This window comes from Sphaeramia orbicularis, chromosome 12 (genome assembly GCF_902148855.1).
Source record: "Sphaeramia orbicularis chromosome 12, fSphaOr1.1, whole genome shotgun sequence".
NCBI classification, from domain to species: Eukaryota; Metazoa; Chordata; class Actinopteri; order Kurtiformes; family Apogonidae; genus Sphaeramia; species Sphaeramia orbicularis.
In genome coordinates, this window is record NC_043968.1 from 44762677 (window position 1) to 44788289 (window position 25613).

The 25613-nt window shown below is 37.2% G+C and overlaps 1 protein-coding gene across 1 annotated transcript in view; it reads right to left on the reverse strand.

Moving 5' to 3' along the window:
• Positions 1 to 25229, reverse strand: part of shank3b (SH3 and multiple ankyrin repeat domains 3b) — a 69490-nt gene extending 44261 nt beyond the window's left edge. The window contains 3 exon segments of the mRNA XM_030149792.1: positions 1518 to 1689; positions 17841 to 18230; positions 25126 to 25229. Coding sequence (XP_030005652.1) covers positions 1518 to 1685 — 168 coding nt within the window. The 5' untranslated portion in view covers positions 1686 to 1689; positions 17841 to 18230; positions 25126 to 25229.
• Between the last annotated feature and the right edge of the window lie 384 nt (positions 25230 to 25613).

Consider the following 25613-nt stretch of genomic DNA (forward strand, 5'->3'; position numbering starts at 1 on the left):
CCATATGCAACACTATGAACTCCTCAAGACCTAAACTATCAAACAATGCATTCTCTTTAAAGCTGTGTTGTTATATTCAATTCTATTCCCATAGTTACTGCAACAGTACTGTCAAGACTTAATCTAGAAGAAAAGAAACTAAATTCAACATATTCTAAATCAAATGCAAGAGGAAATGACACTTCTGCATCTTTCTATATGATTCACATCTAATGATCACTGTAGTGGTTCTGTAAAGACTGACACTATATAAATAAAACTGGATTCAACGGAATTGAATTCCATCACACTCCACAGTTCTGCTCTACTCCATCACTTGTCAAAGAAGCCAGATGGCAGCTCAGACAACCAGGGTATCTTGTCTTCACTTTACCACAGTGACACAATACAGTGTTGTGTCGTCTGTCTTCATATTTAATGTTTTACTTTGGACAGAGACGAGAGAGCAGCAGATGGAAGGTGTGGATTTTAGCATTTTCCTTTTCCCCTGATTTCAGCTCCTGCAAGTTTAGCTTTTAAAACAACACAGCAGCATGTCTCTGTCAATCAGTTTCTTCTACTCACCTATAAAGTTCATGACATTAGATATGGTATCATTGTATTCACTAGCCATCGGTTGTAGCTGACATCAGATATTCTATGTCATAACATAATTTGCTTGGGGCAAAAATGTCTGACATGACTGCAACAAGAAATTTTTGCAATGGCTCCATTTCTGAAAACTGTTCAGGACTCCAATAGACAGTGTATCACATTTTAGAGTGAATGAATGACCTAAAATGTGGCACATGCCACCTAAAATACTGACAGAAACAGTTACTTTGAGTCATTTAGGATTAGACAAAAGGCGTAGGGCAGTAGTTCCCCCTGCTCTCTTTCAACCATGCAATGTTTCCAACATGGATATCTTGAGAATTTGTTGAATGTGTTCTCGTTGAGTCTGCAGTTTTGTTGATCTAAGTATTATCTCTTCAAGAAGAACATCCAAACTAATTGTATCTTGCAGAACTGCAGCCTGAATCTTTTTGTTTAATGTGTCAAAACACCAAATCCACAAATTCACAAACATAAATGATGAAGACAGCATTACCGCAGGGGTAAATTGCTGTTGCCTTTTTAAAAAATAGAGTGTTAAGGCTATAATGGGTGCTCCAGGACTTCAGTTATCTGTTGGAAATACAACATATATTTAAATTGATTCTTTTTTTAGGTGGCTTAAATAGTTTTTTTTCCCTGCCGCATCTGGTTTCAAAAAAAAAAAAAAAAAAAAAAAACCTAAGTGACTGAATAACTGGTCTCTCACAGATCCACATCCCCCTCTCAGCCACTTGCACACTTTGCAGTGGGTGCAATTAAGCTGTGAGCGGGGGTGAAGTTACCCAGCATCCAACAGCGGCATTAGCATCCACTATTGTGTTTGATATTGAATGAAACACAGAACCTGGAGAACAAAAATGTGTCACCGTTCACGTCCGTATGATCTGAGATGAATGTGTGTACGTATGTGTGTGTGTTACCGTCTGCTGCAGGTCCGGGATGCCAATGCGGACGACAATGCTGTTTCCAGGGGGCGTGTCTTCCCCATCGTCGTCCCTGGCAACAGCAGAGCCTGTCGGGTTGCCGTTAGTAACCGCCTGTTGCCTTGGGCGATCATGTTTGGTGTCAGCAGCCGGACTCAGAGGCATGTGGCTGAAACACACACACATACACACACACAGAGCTGTGAAACAAGTGCAGTACAAATAAAAATTAAAGATTATTTCATCGGCAACTTGTCCTAATGTTGTGATTTTATTCAGGCAGTAAGAGCTTTTTCAGTAAGTATTCCCAAACCTCTGATGCTAGAATGTTAGCATGCCACAGTACTACCAGTGTGCACTGTGTTCCCAGCTGTGTGTGCAGATACAAACATACAACATACATACAATGTGACCTCTGGAACCTGGAACAAATCTGAACTCTGGTCAAAGTGGTGCAAAGATAACAGTTGAAGCTCACATTTAAAGTAAATAATGCATTTATATAGCACTTTTCTTGACCAAGGTCACAAAGTGCTTTATTCAATAAGAAATGCAGCTGAATAAAAACAAACTGAATCAGAGAATGAAAAATTAAATTTGAAGAAAAGTGAATAAGATAACATTAGATAAAATAATATTATCTTTCATAAAAGTAAGGAATAATGTAAAGATGTCTGTTTATAGCACAAATATAAATGTATTTAAATTTCAAACACATCAGTAATCACCTTTGACCAGGTATGATTACAGACTGAGTCCGAGTTGCACTTTATCTATCAAGAATAAATCACATCACAATAATTTCATGAGAAGAGAAAAAGTATTTTATTCCAACTTTATGGGCAACAGTTCATATACAAATATATAAAGTAATACTAATAAATAAATAATATTCAAGAGCAGAGTATATACCATGTTTACAAAATGTCTTGTTCCTTCCTGAGACCCATGGTAATAAGAAAACAAAGACAAAGAGGGATCATTAAATTATGTAAAACCCAGGATAATGACAAAAGGACTGGCAGTAAATTCAAACCAAGATGTGGATACACATGAACTATAAAACTCTAATACACAATCATAAACCTATCACAAATAAATTGGAAGCTAAACCCTTAAAGTCAGTGTTTTGTCCGTTCTGGGTTTTTAGGTCTAAGGGATAATAACAGAAAATGCACATGAACATTAAGGTTATATGTGCAAGATATGTGCAAGATTCTGTTGGGTTTCTGTAAATTGGCTTAGAGTCTGGTTTTTAACCAACTCTAGATATAAAGTGTCATGAGATAACTTTTTTTGTGATCTGGCATTATATAAATAAAATTTGATTGATTGAGTGATTTAATTGGTTTTCCCCTGTAAGTCGCTTTGGAAAAAAGCATCTGCCAAATGCAGAGAAGAAAAGAAAGAAAAGAAGAAGAAGATCCGCACATGTTTGTGTGCATGAAGTATTCATGAAGACTGTTGTGTTGGGAAGTGCTCATTTTTTGTAATAGTTGACTCATACTTGGCATTTGTCATAGGATTTTTGTCCTCTATGTTACATTAGTGTACAGGTGCTTTTAAGCAATGATGACAGCTGTTAGCTTAGAAACAGAGCAAGCTAACATCAACAGCTCCGTAGAGTCAACCCATGGCATCGGTGGATAAAAAAAACGACTCATCCTAATGTAATGAAGACACACTGTTTCTTATTTTCAGACAATGGTGCACTAATGATAATTATAATTACGGTCCATTTCTGGCATTTTATACCCCTCAATCATACACATAGTACTTACAAATGGATGTAAAAAAAACAAAAAAAAAACAACAAAAAAAACAAAAACAGCATTTCATCAGATAAAAGAACAAACTGCAGTAACTAAAGTAATGCAAACCCACAGTTAAGTACAGTGCAGCAAAAAATTTAATAAAACAGTATAGGCTATACAATACTTAGGTAAATGTATTGAGCTGCATCTTATTCTGACTGTGTGACACTCGTCTGACCTCCACCTTCTCCACTGCTAATAATGGCCTCGGGATGTTACATCACATCCTGTTATTCAGCCTCAGTCTCTCTCTCTCACACACACACACACACACACACACACACACACACACACACACACACACACACACACTGTATTCTGATTGTCCTCAAGTCAAACTACCAATTTCAACATCAACTTTACAACAGATCCACCACATCACACTACTGACGATGTTATTTCAGACACAAAAAACACGCTATTACATGTGTAATCATTGATGGTATTAATCATCATTGGAGCTAATTACCAGTTGATTACCATTCATGCCAATAAAGCGATCAGGATTGAAGTCAAAACTTAATGACTGCTTCCATTACAGCTGAAGATAAAAGAGACACGGAATGGGAGAGGAGGATGAGTTGTGAGTTGTCATAGAAACTGGAATAGCAGGGAATCCTGTGCTAACCTCACTGTGTCACTCTGTGAATGTGTGTGTATGTGTGTGTTAAAAAAAGCCCCCTGATCTACATGCTCGCTGTTGCCAAGGCAACGCGGTTGAACAATTTTTCGCAGTTCCCGTTTAAAACTACCAACCTACCTGCTGACTCCTCTGTATTGGTGCCTGTCTCTGATACTGTCCTGTACATACTACTAACATGTTTACACCAAGAGCACCTGTTTACTTAATGTGACCGATTATTGACTGATATTGATTTCCAGTGTGAGATCAATATGAACCAAAGCAGATGGCTTTCAGGACAAGTTCAGAGACAGTTCAGATGTCGAGGGTGTCAAAAATGTTTGGAGAGGGGTTTATCTGCAGAGCTGCACAGTACAGGCTCATCTCTACACCAGCAGGACCCACTTATGTTTAAAGGAGCAGTATGACATTTTGGGAAATGTGCTTATTCACTCACTACAAAATCTAAAGAGGGTTGAAATCCTGACATCACTTCCTGTCCACTTCTCAATCCATTGCTCCGCAAGCTTCTGCAACTCAATACAATCTCTCAAAAGGGTGTTTTGTTTTTAAAATATTAAAATATGAAACCGTTTCTTGGATTAATCATCTACAGCAGTGTTTCTCAACTGGAGGGTTGTGACCCAAAACTGTTTTTAGTGGGTTGTGGACTTTTGTCTGGGCAAAAAATAATGTCAAGAAATCAATCGCATGCTGTATTTTTTATGGAGCTGAGTGCTACCCATTCACACTCCCCAACAGTAGGTGGCGGTAATGTGCTGTAATACTAATTAACACCAGACATTTCACAGCATGAAGGAAGACTCAACGTTTGTATTCTAGGTAAATCAGGCAAAACTCAGGTATGACGATGACTACATCAGATATGGTTTTACCTACATGGGACAAAAACCTCAGTATGTTCAATTCTTGAATAAGTGACTGAATGCACTTATAATTTTTTAACTAAGTGCTCATTTTTGGATTTGGTTAAAATATACCCAATTTAGTGTTGAAAGAAATATTTCCATATTTGGCATCCCCACCATCATCGGCCATTTTGGTTTATCATTAAACTTGTCTTCTGCGTTGGCATACTGTGAATATTCTATATGATCTCAGGTTAGATACACACCATCTTTTTAAAAAAAAAAAAAAGTTTATCAATCTGTCAACTTTTATCAGTTCAACTATCATCAATTTGGGTTGTGGCTTGTCATTGAGGGGTGATAGTGGGTCACAAAGCCAGACCAGTTGAGAGCCACTGATCTACAGTACTGTGCAAAAGTCTTAGGCAACCATTAGCTTTGTTATTTTTCCAGGTTGTAATGTGTGTGTGTGTGTGTGTCTTTATTCTAACAAGAAATTTGCAGGAATTATATGCACAATATTGAAACACACACACAAATATAATCAGAACTTGGTATTAGTGTGATTTGAATGCAGTAAATCTTCAACTTTCTTGGGTTGACTGGATGTTTTCTTAATCTTGTGATATATTGCATACATTACACACTATGTTATGTATATTCAACACTACAGCACTTTTTAATGCAAGGCAAAACCTTTGTGATATTAAAAAATATACACAGCCTGGCTAAATAAGTCCTCACCTGGATTTAACTAAACAAACAGGCTGATCCTTCTTTTGGACAGTTACCGGAGTCATGCATATGCTTCAGCCGAAACAAGTTCTTCAGTCTTACTGATGCAGTGAGGAGCTTGTCATCTCTTAAACAACCAGCACTTCACTAGAGAGCATAAAGATTGGATGAAGCCAAGATTCTTCGCCTCATTTGGTTGTCAAAGACTGGTTCAGGGAGCAGGACACTTCATTTTCACACATGGATTGTCCACCTGAGTCCAGACCTGAACTTCACTGATGATTTCTGGGATGTGACGGAGAAGATTTAACGCAGTAGTCCAACTCTCCCATCATCAAAACAAGACCTTGGTGAAAAAAAGTATGGGATATGAAATTAATGTGATATTGATTGTGTCATTGCTTAAATGAATGCAAAATGAATGTTTCCTGTGTTTAAAACTAAAGGCTGTCAGTGAAATAATGTGTGTGGGATGTTTTTTGGTCGTGCATTGCACCACACAACTACAGCTCCCAAAAGGTTTTCTTTTTAAATTTTATAAATCCTGGTCAGTTTTCCTTGTCTGTTCTTCAAAAAGTTTCTTTATATCATCTGTCTTTCCAAACATTAGCTACCTCTGCAGAATGTCTACAGATGTTACAGTTACAGCCATATCTGGATCAGAGACCAATCCAGAAATCCATCTTCATGCTTCACTTTGTCATTGTGTGTATTGTAGATTTTGGACTCACATTCCATTATGGTGGTTCTTTGATACTTGATACATTGCAATCATCTTCATCTATAGTATATCACGATGTCTATGTAAATGAAGAAGAAAAACACTAAAAAGGCTAAATCCAGGAATTATGTATTTTTTCACTGTATTATGGTGTCGGTTTCACAGAAATTGGCAACTGCAATGAAATTAAAAAATAACCTTAGATTAGTTCCTTTTACGGTCATTTTCATGTCTATATGTGTCACTGTTTAAGTAGTGACTTTGGTCAGACATGGGAATCTGTTTAAAACACTGGGATGTTTTAATGAATCTCTCACTGTGTGGAGCATCAATAACATGATATGATATATTGTATGTAATATTGTGTTAAAACACTACAGATGGATCAGCTATAACATTCTTCCCACTGACAGGTGATGTGGTAATAATGATGATTAGTACGAAACAGTGGCACCTTTCATTGGGTGGGATGTATTAGGTAGCAATTGAACATTTAGTTTCTGGTTGTCCTGGTTGATGTATAGGAAACAGGCAAAAAAAAAAAAAAAGGGACACATAAAGACCTTAGAAGCTTTGGCAAGTTCGAAATTGTGCTGGTAAAGTGACCAGGTCAGAGCATCTCCAAAACTGTAGGTCTTGTTGGGTGTTCCCAGTCTGCAGTGGTTGGTACTTTCCAAAAACACAACTGGAGCTTGACCCAGTCAAGCATCTGTGGACACATCACATTGCTACCACCTGACTAACAACATGAAGGCCCCTTTTGCTGCCAAAACAGTTCTGACCCAAGGCTTTGAATGTGTGCTGGGTATCTGGTACCAAGATGTTAGCAGCAAATCCTTTGAGCCATGTAAGTTGTGATGTGAGGCCTCCATGGATCAGATCTGTTTGATCAGCATGCCTGCAGATGCCCCATTGGACTGAGATCTGGTTGTCCATCTGCAGATCACTGCAGACCAGGAACACCCAACGAAACCTGCAGCTGACACAGTCATCACCATTGACTATGGACCTGGTCAAAGTCACTCATGTCCTCACACATGCACATTTTGCTGTTTCAAACACACCAAATTTGAGGACTAAATGTTGACTTGCTGCCTAGCATATCCAACCCAGTGAAAGGTCCCACTGTGAGAAGATAATCACCATTCTGACCGTTTCACCTGTCAGCGATCTTAATGTCATGGCTGATCAGTCTATATTCCCATATTGATATTTTGACCCAGGCTTCATATCAGTGTTGTATAGTAACAAAGTAATAATACTTGACTACTGTACTCAAGTATGTTTTGGGGTAATTTGTCCTTTGCTGAGTATTTTCTATTCTGTTTACTTTCACTTTTAGTTCACTACATCGAAGGGTCCTCCCTTCGATGTGGGGGTCCACCTGTCTGTCGGAGTCGGGGGCCTGGGTGCTGGTCCCCCCGATGGCACGGCCTGCGGCTCCTCCCAGTGTGGACGGCCCCAAAGGTGGCGTTTCCTTGATCCTCAGTGCCATGCCATGTCTCCCTGTTGTGTGCGTGTGCGTGTGTGTGTGTGTGTGTGCGTGTGTGGGCGTGTGTGTGTGTGTGTGTGTGTGTGTGCGTGTCTAGTATGGAGGGTGGGAGGGAGGGGTTTTCTTTGTAACTGTTTTTCTGTTTTTATTGTGTAATTGTTTTTAATTCTGTAAAGCACTTTGTGTTGCATCTGTGCATGAAAAGCACTTTATAAATAAAGGTTGATTTGATTTGATTACATTTCCTGACTCAATTACATACTTCTTCTTTGATACGTTTTCAATGCACAGAATTGTTATTCATTACAAAAAATAAATTAAAGGAAATTTGGTGTTTTCACCACTGAGATTACTGGTGACTGCAACAAAGTCAGGAAGCTGATTTGTCATTTGGCCTAATCGCGTAACATGCAAGTGCAAACGACGGTCCACACTCAACTTGTCCACAATCTGTTGATGTGAGCAGCAGCATAATATTCCAAATTCTGACTACCTTTGGTTGTTATTAACACTTAATTGTACTTTTGCGTTCCTTACTTGAGTACATTTAATTGTAGATTACTTGATATACTTAAGTCCAGTAAATATTAGATACTTAAAGACTTTAACTTGAGTTACACTTCCGCTGATGACTTGAACTTCTATCAAAGTAATTTTTTGGTAGGGTACCTGTACTTCTACTCAAGTGTGACTTTCCAGTACTCATACAACACTGCTTGATATTCTCTGTTCATATCACACTCTGACTTTAGGTTTCAACCCCAGGTGTTTAACAGACTCTCTAGTCTGTTCACATAGGATTTGCCAAGGATCAAATTCAGCACAGAGCTGCCATCTGCATCCAAAAACAAATGATAAAGGTTTTATATTTTATCACAGACTGTACAAAAAATGACAAATCAGTGGTACAACAGCTGGTCCATGCCAAAGTTTTAGCACATACAGACAGACGGATGACAAACTGATGATAATACCCTGCGGTGGGGGCTGAGGGTAAAAAATGAAGCTGACATATGTCATTCAGCCCTGATGGTCAATACGTTTCTGTCTTTTTAGGTAGAATTCATCAGCTAATTTGAGTCCACGCTGTCACCTTTCTGATTTCTGAGTTTATTTTCAATAAACTGATATAAAGATGAATGTTACTTAACATACCAGAAGTCAACCCCTTCATCTTTACTGTAAACCCTCAGTATGATTAAGTGTCAGTTGATGACAGAATGTACACTTTTATTACCAAACTGTTTCAGGTTTATCCTTGACTCGGATCACTAGTCTTATCTCACACAACACCTGCTTCAGGGTTTTTCTTTGACTTTGAGGGAGAAAATAAAGGTGGAACAGTAAAGAAAATTACATTTTAGAAACAGGCAGCTCCTCAGTCTAGCAACTGTGTTATTTGTTGTAAATGCTGGTCTCGAATCTGTGCTGTTGGAACAGCATCCTTGAAAGAACCTGCAGACAGAGTTTTCAAAACAGCCCTGCTTTAACCCATGATTTATTATGTACTTCTACCATTTCAATATCTTACGCACAATTTAGAACTCAGTAAGTCTATTTTCACAGCGTGAGGAAAAGAAATGAAGTCGCAGTGACACAAAAAAGCAAGCCTCTAAAATGAGTAGCTTCCTTTCATTTACTACACTAAAAGGCTCATAATTGCTGTGATATTTGACGTTAACATCTGGTGGAGACCTTGGAACAGAGGACGTCATGTTAGTCTTTGAAATATCAGAGGACAGAGATATTACAGACTTATTCATGCTTTTTTCTTACTCTAACAGCTGAACAGGGTCAGAGCAGCTCATCCCACAGGTCAACTGTATGAAGGTATGATATCCACACATTCTATAGGCTTTATTTCATAGGTTTTTGTTATATCAAAATTTCAGTTGTGCTTTGTTTCATTTAGATTCACTGTTAGGTATGATTGATACAATGTTGCTCTGATCATAAAGTCGGAATATAATATTTTTACTTCTTCTCATGAAATGATGATGACAATGTGATTTATTTTTAATAAAGTGTAGATAATGTGTAAGTGAGACTCATTGTACCTGGTCAAAGGTAAAAAAAGATTACTGATGTGTATAAATAGGAATAAAAAGAGAAATATGTCTGAAAATATTTTTTTCCAAGTTTGTGGGCAACAGTGTATTTCTGTGTTCTAATAAGTCTATAGAATGTAACATTACAATAGAAAGTCCCAAAATGTCTTTTACTGTATGTCAGTGGTTTATCTAGATGCCTTCAGGTGTGTTGAGCCACATTTTGTAATAAACTCCCAATATGTAATAAAAGTTCAAAATGTAAGAAGAATGTCACGTCATCTTGTAATAAAACCGCATTATGTAATAAATTGACGCATTTTGTAATAAACTACCCTAATGCATTATGTAGCAAATTTTTTCACGTTATATAGTAACTTAATACAATTTGAGAAATTAATTTCTTCTAAATTGCTCTGAAATTATATTAATTTGGATTGTTATTACATAATAAACCATGTTATTACTTTTTTTTTTTAAATAAAAATGAGTCAAGTGCATTTTGTAATAAATTTCAAAAAATTGTAATAACTTACTACATAATGTGAAAAAATTTACTATATAGTGTGTTGACGTAGTTTATTACAAAATGTGTCAGCTTATTACATAATGCGGCTTTATTACAAGATGACGTGACATTCTTATTACGTTTTGAACTTTTATTACATAATGGGAATTTATTACATAATGCGGCTCAACAAGGTGGTTAAGGGAACCTCTGCTACATGTCTTCACCTGAAACACTATAAATTATCATTGCAGCAACTTTGTTCATGTAATATTCATCAGCTCTACATGAGTTAGTGGTTTACCATCTCTTTATCTTGATATTTTCTATCAATAAAGTGAGTCCAAACCACAGGTCATGAGTCTGGCAGGTCATAATTTTACTGAAACTGTGATTGCAGAGGTGCCGACTCAGACTCAGTGATGTATAAAAACTGTAATCAGGTCTGAGCTTTTGGGTTTGATTTTCACCTTTCAACTTCAGCAAACACACCACTGATACAGACGGCCAGAAACAAAAACCTTTGCTATTCAGAAAGAGGTGACTTCTGGTAAAACAGAGCAGGAAACACATAAAAAAATCCCTGAGTTATGATAATGTTTACTCTGTCCTTGATTAATCTTTCAGGCAGGTTTGCCCTCCAAACACTCTCCTCTCAGGCTGTTCAACAAGGCAACAAATGTCAGGAAACAAAGCTGAGTGAGCAGATCTGAACAATACCGACTATTTGAAGTTCTCTTCTTCAGGTTGCTTTTAATCTTCACCTTCTCTGAGGTTTTGAACTGAAACACTCTCTTTAGAAACAAAAGAAAGAATAGAATTGGAAAACCTCTAAATTGTTTTTTCAGTTTTAGACTGTTCTCTCCTCAGTGCCTGGAATAAAAGCTCATTAAATTATATCTTTTCACAGTTGTTTGATGGCTTAACCTTCAAAATGATGGTAAAGACCAGAGGCGAGCCAACTCTGTGACAGCTGTTCAAATTGAAATCAGTGCCACACAGTGTTGTCAACAGGCTTACTGATGCAGAAGTTTAAAATGATGACTCGCTCTCAGACTGAATGACTTTCCCTTCTGAAACTGACCTCTCTGCAGCAGCTCCTCCACCAAAAACACACTCTGAAGTAATGTTATTCATTTATGTATTATGGGGGAACTTTTACAAACATTAAAGCAGCGAAATAAACACTTGACTCAATAAATATGTTAATAACTGATCTATTATGCCTGCATAGAATGAAGAAAATCTGTGATGTGTGAGGGCACTTTGATGATCTGACGATGTGTGATAAATAACTTTGCAACAGCCTCCAGCCTGACACCCTCTAATCTAAGGGTGGCTCACTGTCACCCAGGCTTCATATGATGCCAAATGAAGTAAATACATGGCACGTGTATCTCCATCTGATCTGTCAAATGGTCACATCCTGAGTGTGTAAATCAAACGCATACAATTAAAGGCTGTTTTCTTCAATGTGTATATGGTGCATGTTCATATCACAGTGACAATGACAACATGACTATCTGTCAGCACTAATACTGACAGTATACAACAGGTTTTTCCTTATGACCTAAGTAACCATCTGCAGACCACTCAAATATTTAATACACATGATTCAGTTTGGAGTATTTGTAGTGTTGGAAGCTGTTAGTTTTTTAAAATTTTACTTTGTGTGTTTTGTACACTGTTTCAACTGTAAGACAAGAGGAGATAGGCAATGCAGGATAGACAGATAGACAGATGTATCTGGAAAATACAATACAAAGGCTAAGGCTGTTCTTATAGATGGAGGCAAGTGAAAATGTTGTTAGCTGGCATCAATAAACAACTGACTCCCAAACAGACCTTGACAAGCTTCAGACTTCACAGTTTATGAGCACAGGTCTTCCATATTGAACTTTAAAAACAGAATTCTGAGCAAATGAAGTAGTTGGGCTATAGTACACCACTGGAAACGTCATTTTTGTTTTAACTTTGAACAATGCTGTGTGTGATGCAAATGAAACTTATTCTTTTCAAGTTTGTGTTGAATAGAGGTGAAATTAAATGAATAGATCTGTACATTGTCCTTCTGAGTTGGAACAGCATCAGGTCATTCATTCATTTTCTGAAATTCTTCATACTCCAGAGGTGAAGCCTATCCTGACTACCAGGTGGGGTAGACCCTAAACGTGGCACCAGTTCATCTTAGAGCAACAGCATGACTCCTTATTTTTTAATCAATCAAAAACATTTCCAAAAATTCCATCTCCAGTGAATTGCTCTTGGATTAAGTGCTTTCTCTGTTCATGGAAATAATATGTGGATCTCTCTGTCTTCAGAACACTATGGAAGAGGATTAGGGGCACTGGATAAAAAATAAAATAAAATTAGGGTCCAATATATTATTATTATTATTATTATTATTATTATTATTATTATTATTATTATTATTATGATAAAAAAGTCAGAATTCTGACTTTAATCAGTCTGACTTTATAATAATAATAATAATAATAATAATAATAATAATAATAATAATAATAATAATAATAATATACTGGACCTTAATTAAAAAAAAAATTCCCAGTGGCCCTAATCCTCTTCCGAAGAACAAAAACTGGATTCTGACTGGAATCATTTTAGACTGGATTTGAAATACAGGGTGGGGAAGCAAAATTTACTATATTTTGAGGCAGGGATTGAAGACAGTGTATGACCAGTTAGTTGATTGAAAGTCATGAGAATTTATTTGCCACAAGAAAATTTACAAAATAGAAAATGTTTTTATTCTATGTGTCCTCCTTCTTTCTCAATAACTGCCTTCACACGCTTCCTGAAACTTGCGCAAGTGTTCCTCACATTTTCAGGTGACAACTTCTCCCATTCTTCTTTAATAGTATCTTTAAGAAAGTCGACATTGCTGTGTGATGTTCTATTGGTAGCATGTTCTAAAACGCCCCAAATAGCAGAATCCAGAGGGTTTAGATCTGGGCTAGAAGGCGGCCATAAACATGATTCCCAAAAATTGCTCAAGTTGGATTTGTTGCTGTTGTCAACGAGTGTTTTGGTGTTCTTGTGCAAGATTTTAACTTCAAATCATATTTTACTGCATTTCTAACGGTCTTGTTGTCTACCTCAAGTTCAATTGCCATTTTTCTCATGGATTTGGTTGGATCCTTTAGGATTTTGGATTTGAGAGCTTTAATAAAAGCTTTGGTTCGTTTTTTGTTGCTTCCTCCACTTCCAGACTTTCTCGTAATAGATTTGCTCATAGTCATTCTCTTCTTTACATTATAAACAGTTTTTATGGACACTCCAACTATTTTTGAAATCTCCTTTGGTGTGACGAGTGCATTCAGCAAATCACACACTCTTTGACGTTTGCTTTCCTGATTACTCATATGGGCAAAAGTTTCTGAAAAGGTATGGATAATAGTGTTAGGTATGATTATGACATCAATATATGTTTGGTTTCAAAACAATTGATGTAGTGCCTGCTGAGAAAAAACAACCAAATGTTCATTGTAAATTTTGCTTCCCCACCCTGTAGAGGGAACAGTCAAATTGCCATGAGTAACTCACTTCTTACTCTTTCTTGTTCAACTGTATTTTACTGTGATTCATTTGTATTGTGTATTATTGTGACTATGTATTTTGTACAGCCTTTGTGTTTGTTTTATGTACTTTAAAACACCACCTAGGGACTAACATTGCATATTAGCTCAGGCTATAAATGCTTTGTTCTGTGGCAGTAATCTGTGCTATATACTGTCCCTAAAGAAATAAACTCTACATAAAAAAAAATATGAGGATTACAGGATAGAGTGGTTTAATAAGAGAAAGGTACACCTACCCTATCTGTCAAAGGACACCATAATGTGACAACCAACTTCAAATGTGCTCAGACCACACAATAAAAGATGAACGTCAGTAATGTGACATCCTCCTATAATAAAAAACATGACAGGAGCTGTTTTTGTACTTCTGTGACACATTGCACAACCAAAGTCTGGCAGTTTGATCGGTCATTATAGCTGTCAATCACTCTTATGCCATCAAATCATGCAAAAGAATATGTCACCAGAATGATGCTAACTTCAGTATAAATCACGCTGATGATCTACCTAAAAAGACAGAAATCACCTTTGGGTCCTTGTCCTGGTGGCTAACACTGAAGGGTGGAGCTTATGACCGAAACACCAACTAATCACCAGGAACCAATTGGAATATTTTGGCTTCTTTCAGGGAAAACAGCCTCTGACCTGTACAAATAATCAGTTTAATTCTGGTCATTTACTATTGTTGTCATAGAAACACATTTAACTCTACCGCTGACCAGGTTATGACCAGAAATTTCTAATACTACATTTCTGGCCTGTTATGACTGACTTCCTGCTGTGACAACACCTACATTAACCTGTGTCTGCTTTTAGAAATTAGCTCCCAGTTTTTTCTCACTTCAGTCTTATTATTCCCTTTCGATTCAATCAATTCTTTCCATTTCTTTTTGGATTTAATTTTCTGTCATTTCAGACTCTTTCTGCAAATCCTAATTTCACACCTCGCCGAGCAAAACATCTCTGCTCTTAGTAATCACACCACATTTTGTCAGGAAAAAGCGTCTTCTCTTGTAATCTTATTGCTCGATGTTGTAAATGTGAATGGGCCCTTCAGTTAAGTCTCAGTGGGAGGAGAAGCACAGCAGCATTTGTGTTGCTATCAGCAGTTGTTTTCTCCGCATAGTGTTCAGTTACGTAACGTATCCTCAGGTCTGTCTTCAGGTGATCGAATCAGGAAACCCAGCATCCTGTTTGATGCCAGCACTGATCGGACTCTTGAGATCATTGTTTTGCTTTGTCCAAAGGTGAAATTCTTGTTCGTTAGGAGGCTTTGTCCTTAAATAACTCAGGGTCAATATTTTGATCTTTTCCCGTTTTTGTCCTTAGCAGAGCTCCTGTCCTCCCAAATCCTGTACAAGTCAGCCTTATTTGACTGGAAATAAGACTGAACATCAAAATGCTTTGATTTCTAAAAAGCCAAAAGACATACGCCCACATGCCTCTAAAAGAGACTGATTGAAACTGCTAGAGACAAGCTGTTCATCATTTTTCCATATTTGCAAAAACTAAGGTTGATGAAAATGAAAATGGTGATTATGTAGATTAATCAGTTAATCTTCTCTTTGATTAAAATGATGGAAAACTGCAAAAAATGACGGTCAACAATCTCTCTCTCTCTCTCTTTTTTTTTTTTTTACTCAACCCTTAATCAAAAAAAACCCAAATTTAAAAGCTGTCAAAAATTTCTGCAGAGACTAAAATAAAAAGTGAAGGTAGTTCAGTAATTTACTCTTAAGTCATTAGTTAAACTGACTTCTTAACATTTAAAATTGAGAAAAATCCTTTTAACCACACATACATTAAACTCCTTAGTTTCTCTACCAGGAAAGAGCTACAGTATTCAGCCTGAGTGTTGTTGCATAATTCAGAAAGACTTGATGTTCCTTGATAGTGAGAAGAGCGCCTGTGTTACCAGCTGACAATAATCACACTGTCTGTCTGTTGTTAAAAAGGAAAATCAGCTCCACATCCTGAATCCTGTGATTTGTGCACAAAAAGTGACAGAGAGAAAAGCTCTCCCAAGCAGGATGACTGAAAATAAAAGCACTGAAAGAAAAAGGGGAAGTCTAACTAAACTTTTGTGGATCTTGACATTTTATTGACACATTTTTTGTATGAAAAGAAGACCTCTTTATCTTTATCTGTGTGCAATCTGTGTTTACTAAGAATCTTACTTGTGTGAAAACCCGTAGAACAATTGTACATGTTGACTCTAATCTTTTTTGACATTTGTGCTGCTGCCATTTAAAAAACGTCTGATGTTTCAAATATAATAAAAAATATTTAACATGTTCAGAACATCTAAAAAAGAAAAAAAAACACATGTATGACCACAGCATAAGAAGAAACCAGGAGTATCCAGCCACCCTTGTCCAGCCAAACAGTGGAAAAAGCTACATCATCATCATCAAACTCCAATTTCACTTTGCACCTTCAACCTGCAAACCCCCAGAATCACTAATATCACAAAATGGGCTTAAATTTAGTGGGGAAAAAAAATTGTGAATAGAAAACTAAGCTGAAAAAGCTGTTATTTTCATGAAATTCCATTCAAAAACATGTCCTATAAGATAACAGTGTTGTCAGCAATGAAGGGTCTGTATCACAAGTCTGCAGAAAAAAAACCCAATCATGAATTTGTGTGTGTTTTTTTTTTACAGTAAGTATTCTGGTTACTGTAAAAAAAAAAATCTTTCAGGAAAAATCATGACTGGGTGATAAAAATTAGGATCAGTACATGTTAGTGAGTAATCCAGATTTGTCTTTTTTCTTTTTTTAAGATGATAGTCTAAATGGATGGAAATTGTTTGTGAACACAAAATCACAAGCTTTGTGGATCATTCTTTCCATGATAAATCATCACCCTTACAGGTGTGATGGTGCTGAGAAAACATCAATCACCATCTTCATTGGAAAACATTATAATCAGTCCTATATTGGACAACACACATCTTTATCAGGTAACTCTATGTCTTTGCACTTTATCCTGTTGCTGCCTTAACCAGTGAATTTCCCCATTGTGGAATCAATAAAGATTCATGTTATCTGATCTTTCACTGAAAACCCAAATCAAATTTGACTGTAAATTGTAAGATGTATGAAACATCCATTACTTTAGGGTCAAGCTCCCAGTTTGTTTGAGATGAGCACATTTATTCTAATGATTGTTACAATTTCAAGGCCAGATTCATCCTCAGTGGATTCCAAATGCATGGACCACATTTTTCAACATCTGGTGCAGCCTCTGCTGATGTAATGCTTTCATTATGTGACCAGTGTCGACAGGATATAACAGCTATTCAGTGGAAGCAGAAAAGCTAATACACTTTGTCAAAGAATTTAACCGTCAAGGTTTGTTGTTGTGGAGTTTATGTCAGCCAGCTGCTGAAAGACTGAAATATAAAAGGATATAAATATCCTGGAACACAGTAAATGTCTGAGTGAAGAATGGAGCATCCAGCCCTCGTCCTTAATTAGCCATTGAGGGTAAAGATAGATGAGCTTACAGGAATATTTTTATTATATTCTACACCCAAAGGGATCCAGACGTGTTTGTGAACAGTTTTCACACCAACTGGATCCTGATGAACTAGTTAAAAACTAATTCATAACTATTTAGGCCCAGGTCTAATAAAGTGTATCGTTAGTGTCTGACCATTGAACTGCAACAATCTACAAATCCAGCTCAAGGCAACATGGTTATGAAAAACATAATCAGGTCGTTTCAAACCAACCTTTTGACCATTTATCAGCTTCATGTTAAGCAGGTTGAAACACTGATTCAATGGGAAATCAGATGTCTAAGGTTTACTAAAAAACAAACAACTATTCTTGACTAGTCATAAACCAACTTGTCAAGAATATTCTATAGTGGGAAAACCTAATATTTCCAGTCAACTTGGCACTTACCTATCGTCAGCAGTCCCATCAAACTTTTCCGATGGCCTTATTGGTTCTACTGATCTCTTCTGATTTTCTGTGGAGTCTGTCCGGCTTTCTGGTCTGGTACTGAATTGGGCCTGGTTCTGGCTCTGTTTTCAGGTTCCGGTCCAGGCTAAAATGCCAGGTTCTTGTGTCTCAGACAGGTTTGGACTGGATGGACCTCTGGTGAAGAGCTTTCAGAGGAAGTTCTTTTGGATTATTGTAATCCTGAGGTGGAGTGGCTGTGTCTGGAGTAGTGGCTGTCGCTGTTGCCGATGTAGTTTTTGTAGTATAACTGTAGTTGTTGAATACTAATCTGGCAGCTGGGTGAGAGGTCTTAGAGTTTCAGATTGAATTGTGGGAGCTGCCCTGCCCATCCTGTAGAAAAAGAGGAAGAGAGGGAGGAAGAGCGAGAGGAAGATAGGGAGGAGGTGGGTGGGAGGTAAAGTAACGGGAGGCCAGGATATGAAGGAAGGGAAGGAAAAGAGGGAGCAGGGAGAACCAAAAAAATGTCAGGAGAGGACTGGGTGCAGAGACGACGATTCATGCTGTCTTGCAGTTTAAAACAGAAATGGGTCAAACAGTTATCTTTTGCAGAGGCCATTGCAGGTTCAGTCAGTTACACTACTTCACTACGAAGCCGTTTAAGGAATCAGTTTGCATGGTAATGAAAGCCACGACATACCCATCTAAAATGTATTGATTGATTGATTGATTGATTGATTGATGTATTTATTTCAAACATGAATGTCAAACAGAAGAAAATAAATAAACAAAACACTTAAACATAAGACATACAATACATATTCGAAAAGGAGTGAGAAGAAGTACAACTTATAAACTCCCACCCCTTCTCCTTATATAATTAATAACAATAATAACCTTCCTCGTCTAATCATATCTATACACTATGCCATAATATGACTGATACTTACTAGTACATGTACAACATAAATGTGGTGTTATGTAAATTTTTAAATCTTGACTACTGTTTCTTTTTCTATTCTGAGCACAAAAATGGTGAATATGTTGAAGACCAGGAATTCTTCTGGGCTTCGGTTAAATCTTAATCGGTCACTCCTATGATCCTACACTCATTCACAACAATGATGTACATCGGTGGTATCAAATCCGGTAAACTTGCACATTCAGACCTATTGTCCAGTCTTTGTTTTAGTGTCATGGTTGAAGGCAGCCATTTTCACATGACTGTTTTTGATCAGCTGTGAGTGTCAGACCAAGTGTGTATTAATCATCATCCTTTTTTCTCATTATATATTGCTACACAGGTAAAAATGTACAGTGAAACATAAAGTTCTTACAAGATATTTTGGCAACTGGAGAGCAAACAAAAGTGGAGTTGGGAGCATTTCAACACATATTACTTATTTTTCCATTGGTAAGATGCATGACACTACTTGTAACCAAAACATGATAGACAGCGTCCACTAAGTTTCATGAATTTATAGTCATTGATAGTAGTGTCTGTGGTATTATATTTTGTTGTTTTATTTTTTAATTTCACATTTGGCACAAACATGCACTGTAACCCAAAGATGAAGTGATAAGATCTTGATGGCCCTCATGTGAATGTACTACGATATCACCAATGTTTATCTGTGGCAACTTTAAGTGTTTTTATTACCAGCCTTTGCCAAACATCTGTCAGCGTCAAACCAGAGGACAGATCACCAGAACTCTTTCCTGGGTTTCAGTCATCTTGGACAACCTTCAGTCTGCCTCTTATGTGCCTTCTTGGTACCAACAGAGATTTCCTGTGCACTGAAAACACACTTCCTTGAAATGCCTTTAAAGTTCAGGAATACAGTTTTTGCATGGATTGAGTGGTTTGTTTTAACATTTCGGATATTTTTTTTTTTTTCTTTCAGATCTGCTATTTGTGACCACACCCAAGTTTGTTTTCCAACAAAATGCATCTTAGTGTAGTTTGCAATGATGAAACTCTTCCAAATGTCATATCTACGGCCCCCTCCTAAAGATGTGCATTAACTGCTTTTTTTCTGAGGTCAAGACTTGTTTGTTTGCTCTTTGACAGAATGAACTGGATAATGCCACCACATGGCAGTTAGTAACATGTTGTTGGGGTTGAGTAACCTATTATTACTGGCAGCTAATGTATCTCTTGTAGCCTCTTTAACTGACAGCTGTTGTCTACTGTCATGTTAAAACTTTTAACTCTTAGCATGAACAAAATAGTGTTAGTTTACTGGTGAACAGAAGCATATTGTGCTATGTTAATAACCAGCTGGTGACCTTTGGTAGCCTATTATTTCACTGCTAGTCAGCAGTAGCATACTGGTAGCCAGATGGTAGCCTGCTAATAGCTAACAGCATGCTAGCCAGCTGGTGTGTGTGGGTCTATGGAACAAAAATGTTTCCATAGCAACGCAGACAGTAGGAGGACATGTTGTAACGAAGAAAAAAAAATACTTGACAATGATTAGAACTACTTCCTGTGACTCACACTTCCTGTTTCCCGTCTGGGTTGCCAAGGAAACGGATGTTTGGCAGGAAAAGCTGAGAAGCTGGACGGCACTGATAACAAAAACACAATGAAGACAGAGATACAAACACACACTCACACACGTAGTGTGTGTGGTTGATACTGCACAGACCACATTTCTCAACTGAGGATTAATCCATATTGTTTGAAGATCCAGTTAAAGCTTCCATTCAAAACTGTGCTTTGACTGAGTTTGTAATCAGACTTTATTGTAGTCTGTGGTCAGAGGTGGAAAAACAACTTCCACAGTAAGTCATTAACTTGGTTTAGGGGTGAGTTGTGCTTTATGATAAATTAAAACAGTACATAGTGTTTATCACAATAAGTCATACTATGTATTCACTGTTGACATCTACTACAGTTTTCATGATGGCAGTTATTAGTTTCTGTTGTAAAGATGAATAACAAGACTATAAAACCACACAAATGATTCCTTTTCAAATCTCATTTCCTTCAGGCATAGTTTTACCAAATTTATCAAATTAGAAAAGGTGAACGCAAATAAATGTATCTCCATCCTCTGCTGTTACTGTATGCGAATAATGATCAAGATAAATATTTAGTGGCACCACAGTGCAGACAATAATTAACAAATAAGAGGGCCAACATCCATTATGGTCATTAAAGAGCAACAGTTGAAGTTTATGCTTTGGGAACTTTTGTGTCATTTTTCAAATGCAGTAATTCAACAGGAATAAATGGACAGTGGCATTATGATCCAAACCAAACTGCTCCCTCCAGATACTGGAGCATCCATACCAGTTAAACCTCAATGAACAAGGTGATGGAAAACCAGGATGCACAGGGGATAATGGAAACAGAAAATGAAGATTTTGGATGACAACATCTTCTAGTTTTGGAAATCAAAATAACATTGTTATTTAATGTTTTAATCTGCTGTCATTCACATCAAATTCCTCAATCATTGTGTAACTTAAACAGCTGACTTTAGAGATTACAAATCCTAAAAATGCAACTGAGTAAACAGAAAAGATAGTCTTAGATAAGATGATTGAGGGGTGATGTGTTTTGTTCTTGAATGCTTCTTCAATGCAGATCTTCAGATTCATACAGCACACTCAGAGTAGTGTCAGCAGTTCAGTATGTGCCCATATGTGATTTATGTTCACAATCTTCCCTTCTGTTCCAGAGTTACGGCAAGAAAAAAGGCCAGAAAAGTACTAATGAGCTTGACCTTTGACCTTATGGTCACTATATGATCCTGATATACATTTATAAAACTGAGTCTTAATTAATTTATGAATTACTGAGTTAGGGTCCAGCACATGTTGTGTGAGTCACCTTTCACCACCAAAATCCATTCAGTTCACCCTCAGGTCCAAGTGAATATTTGTGCTAAATTCTCTCAAGTTGTTCCTTTGCTCATCATATGTGGACTGGCCTAGTTTATATACTATCAGTGGTCAGATCACATTAAGGTCTGAATAATGTCATAAAATACTCATACATTCAATGAACATTTAAGACTTAAACTGATTTACATTCTATATTAACATAAAACGTTCTGAGTGACCCTGCATGTTAATAACGGATGTAAATGAGGTCTAATTGGACCAGTAAGTAAAATTTTGAATTCAGGACTTTTCCTGTTAACTGACAATAATTTTATTCAAGCAGTTTTTAGCATGCAGAGAGGTTGAGAAAGCATTTGAGAGCATTTGCATTCATCATGTATCTCTGTCCACATTACACTCTCAGCCTTAATTGTATGGTACAACCTTTGCAAGCGCCTGCTAATTCACACATGATTTGATGCTGTCCAGTTGTGGTCAAATCACCCAAGATGCATTTCATTGTTCAGTGTGAAAAGGATGGATAGACGTAGTATGTGTGTGTCTGTGTGTGCCCTGGTAATGTGGCTCCCTTGGCCATTACCATGGTAACCAATGGCAGGAACTGATAATACACACTGTATTCTCTCTCTGACACACACACACACACACACACACACACACACACACACACGCACACACACACACACATTTTATTTTGTCAAGTTTCTCACATCGCTGAAACCTAAAAACTGAGTCAAAGCTGTTCAGTTCTCCTCTCCCCATGTTAAAATATGAAACGAAATCTTAAAAGCCTTTTTTTTTTCTTTTTTTTTTTTTTGCGTCTTTGAGCGTTGAATAGAGTAAAGATTTTGATGATTTGGAGACTCGATTAAACCAAATCCACAGTTCAGCTCTGCTTATGTCATCATCCAAAATAAGACATTTTCACTATAAAACAGCATTTTGAAATAAAATTGGGTGCATCATTGTTTTCAAAATGTTCTATTTTTTTTTTGGGTCCATCCACTATACAACACAACCCTGGAGTTTATGAACTAGTTTCAGCAGCAGTTCCAAAAGTCTTTGTTGTTGTATGGACATACTGGGATAAAGATAGCAAAAGTTAGAAGAATTCTTTAAAACCCCTAAACAGTTCACTCATATTAAAATAGCTCCATAAACAACAATGGATGGCAGCTACAAATATGGGGTGTACCTTTCTCACATCACACAAAATGGAACTTAACAAAAGAAAACATAAATGGAAAAAATAGGAAAATGTGTGTGTAATGAAGGTGAAGGAACACCAGCAGTGATGTTGTAACTGAACTTTAAAGGTCTTTTACTGTATTTTCCAGTAAATTAAAATTAAATCTATAGAGTTAAAATATTGGAAACTAGACATACATAGATATTAGCAGAAAAGACAATCTACTGTTACAACAATCCTATATTCATTTATAGAGTTGCAGTGACCACCAGTAGCATGCACGTGAAAATATTTAGGCCTTATGTACAATTTAATCAATCAGTTAAGTCTTGAAACTTTGACACGTGTTACCAACCAGAAAAAAGTAAGAGAAAGTTACTGGTATATGATGTTAATTAAGTTTCCAACTAGAAGGCAGATCTAAAATGAAGCTATACATTTACATTAGTATTTTACTGGATGTTGTTTTCCCTGAAATGTTAAACTTAGCTCTGATTTCAGAACTTTCTTTTAATAAATTATATAATTGTATCTAGATTAAGAGCCATATATTCAATCTCACACCCCATCACTTACCACAGTTTGTCTTTTGCACTGGACAAATTTCATTACCAGCTGCATAAATGAATTAATCTTACATTTACAATGAAATAACATCCTGACTATGAACACAAATGATGACTCGAAAGGATAGCATTTAAAAGTTATATTTTTACTGAAAATATCAATGGGATTTACTTACTGCTTGATCAAAAATTAGGATGATATAATTTTATTTCAGAATTATTTTTTTTCCCCTTTAGTAGCAACAGTCAGTACATTGTGTTGCAGTTTGAAATATTTTAAGTGTGTTTCTGAGAAATGGAGCATGGGTTTCCAACTACGATATCTAAAAGCGTTGTCATGGTTGTCATGGAGATAAGGTCAGTCATACAGGGGAATCAGAATATATCCTAAAGCTGTGATAGTGTTTTCAGGTTTCTCAGCTGAAATGTAACATGGGATTTGTAGTTTATGTTTCTTCTATTACTGTACATTTCATCCAAGAATCAATAGTTAGGTGTTCTTTACAATGTTCTGATGGTGAAAACAGGCCAGGTGTTTATGAAGTTTGTATGATTATGAAGGTAAACTTTAAAGCCCTTTGAGGTCAATCACTGATTTGTACTTGTTGGTTATGTGAATACAATCAACCTGACTTAAAAACAGAGAACTGTGGCGGCTGTGAACATGAAAAATCAGTTTAATGCTGAATTAAACCAATCAGACAAGCCAGGTGTTAAGAGGCTGCCATCACAACCACGTAATGTTAAAAGTCTCAGTGTTTAAGGTGAAGATCCACTTCCTGTTTTTGAGGGTTTTTTCTTTTTTTGGGGGGGCAGATCATCGCTTTAGATAGACGGTCTGAGACTACAGCCTACACACTCTCTGCTGCACTTACATAACACACACACAGAGGATGGTAAAGTGATGTTGGAAGGAAAACGAAACAGGAAATAAAGCGGACCCCAAGAGAGAGACAGAGAGAGAGTGAGAGAGACAGAGAGCAAGAGAGAGAGAGAGTGAGAGAGAAGAAAGCAGTGAATAAGAAGGAAGGAAGGAAAAAGGAAAGGAAAGGAAAGGGTGCAGAGGAGATGAGAGAAATGAGAAATACAGCAATAATAAAACAAATTATATTAAAACAAATAGAATCAAGGAAATGAAAAAAGTTATAGATTTAGAAAGTTTGAACATATATGACAGATGAAAAAGAAAAATAAAGGAAGCAAATTAGGGAGGAACATGGAAACAGGAGAGCTGTATGAAAGATAAAAAGGGGAAAAGGAACAGAGGATGAGTGGGAAGAAAAAGAATGATGAAATATGTTGAGGTGAAGGATGGATGCAGAAAGATGAAGAAATGAATGGAAAGATATGAAAGGGCTGAAGATAAAAGGAGCAGAGGAAGCAAGGAAAGAAGGCGAAGGAGGAAGGCAGAGGAGACAAGGAAGGGAAATAAGGAGAGGAGGCGATGAGAAAAGGTTAACTTAAAAAAGGTAGAGAGTGAAGTGCATTTTGTCACGACTTTTAAAGTTAGAGATGGGCATCAGGTGACACATACACACACACGCACACACACATTCATATACACAGGTGAAAATATTTAGCAAAGCAATATTAGCATTCCACATATACTGGGCTACATTCCCCTTAACTCATACATAAACACAGTCACAGTCACACTGAGCTGCAAAGAGAGACTCACCCATAAGATCAGCGACTCGTTCTCCATGATGATGAACAGAACACAGAAAAAATGACTGACAAGGAGAAAGAGGGAAAGAGAGGTGGAGGAGAGAGAGAGAGAGATGACTTGATGGAAGATGGAAAGAAGAAAAAAAGAAGAGGAAGAGGAGGAAGAGGAGGTGTATCTGAAGACGGAAGGGAAATGAGAGAGAGAGAGAGGGGGAGAGAGAGAGAGAGAGGGAGAGGGAGAGACAGAGAGGGAGAGAGAGGGAAAGAGATGAAGAGAGAGAGGGGAGAGGCAGGATGAGTGGAAGGCTGGTTGGTTCAGCCCACACACTGCTAGCATGACACACTCTGTGTATGTGTATGTGTATGTGTATGTGTATGTGTGTGTGTGTGTGTGTGTGTGTGCGTGTGTGTGTGCACGTGTGAGTGCGCATGTCGTCTCCCACTCCAATGCGTGGGTTAGAAAACACACCTCTCTCTCTCTCTATCTATCTATCTATC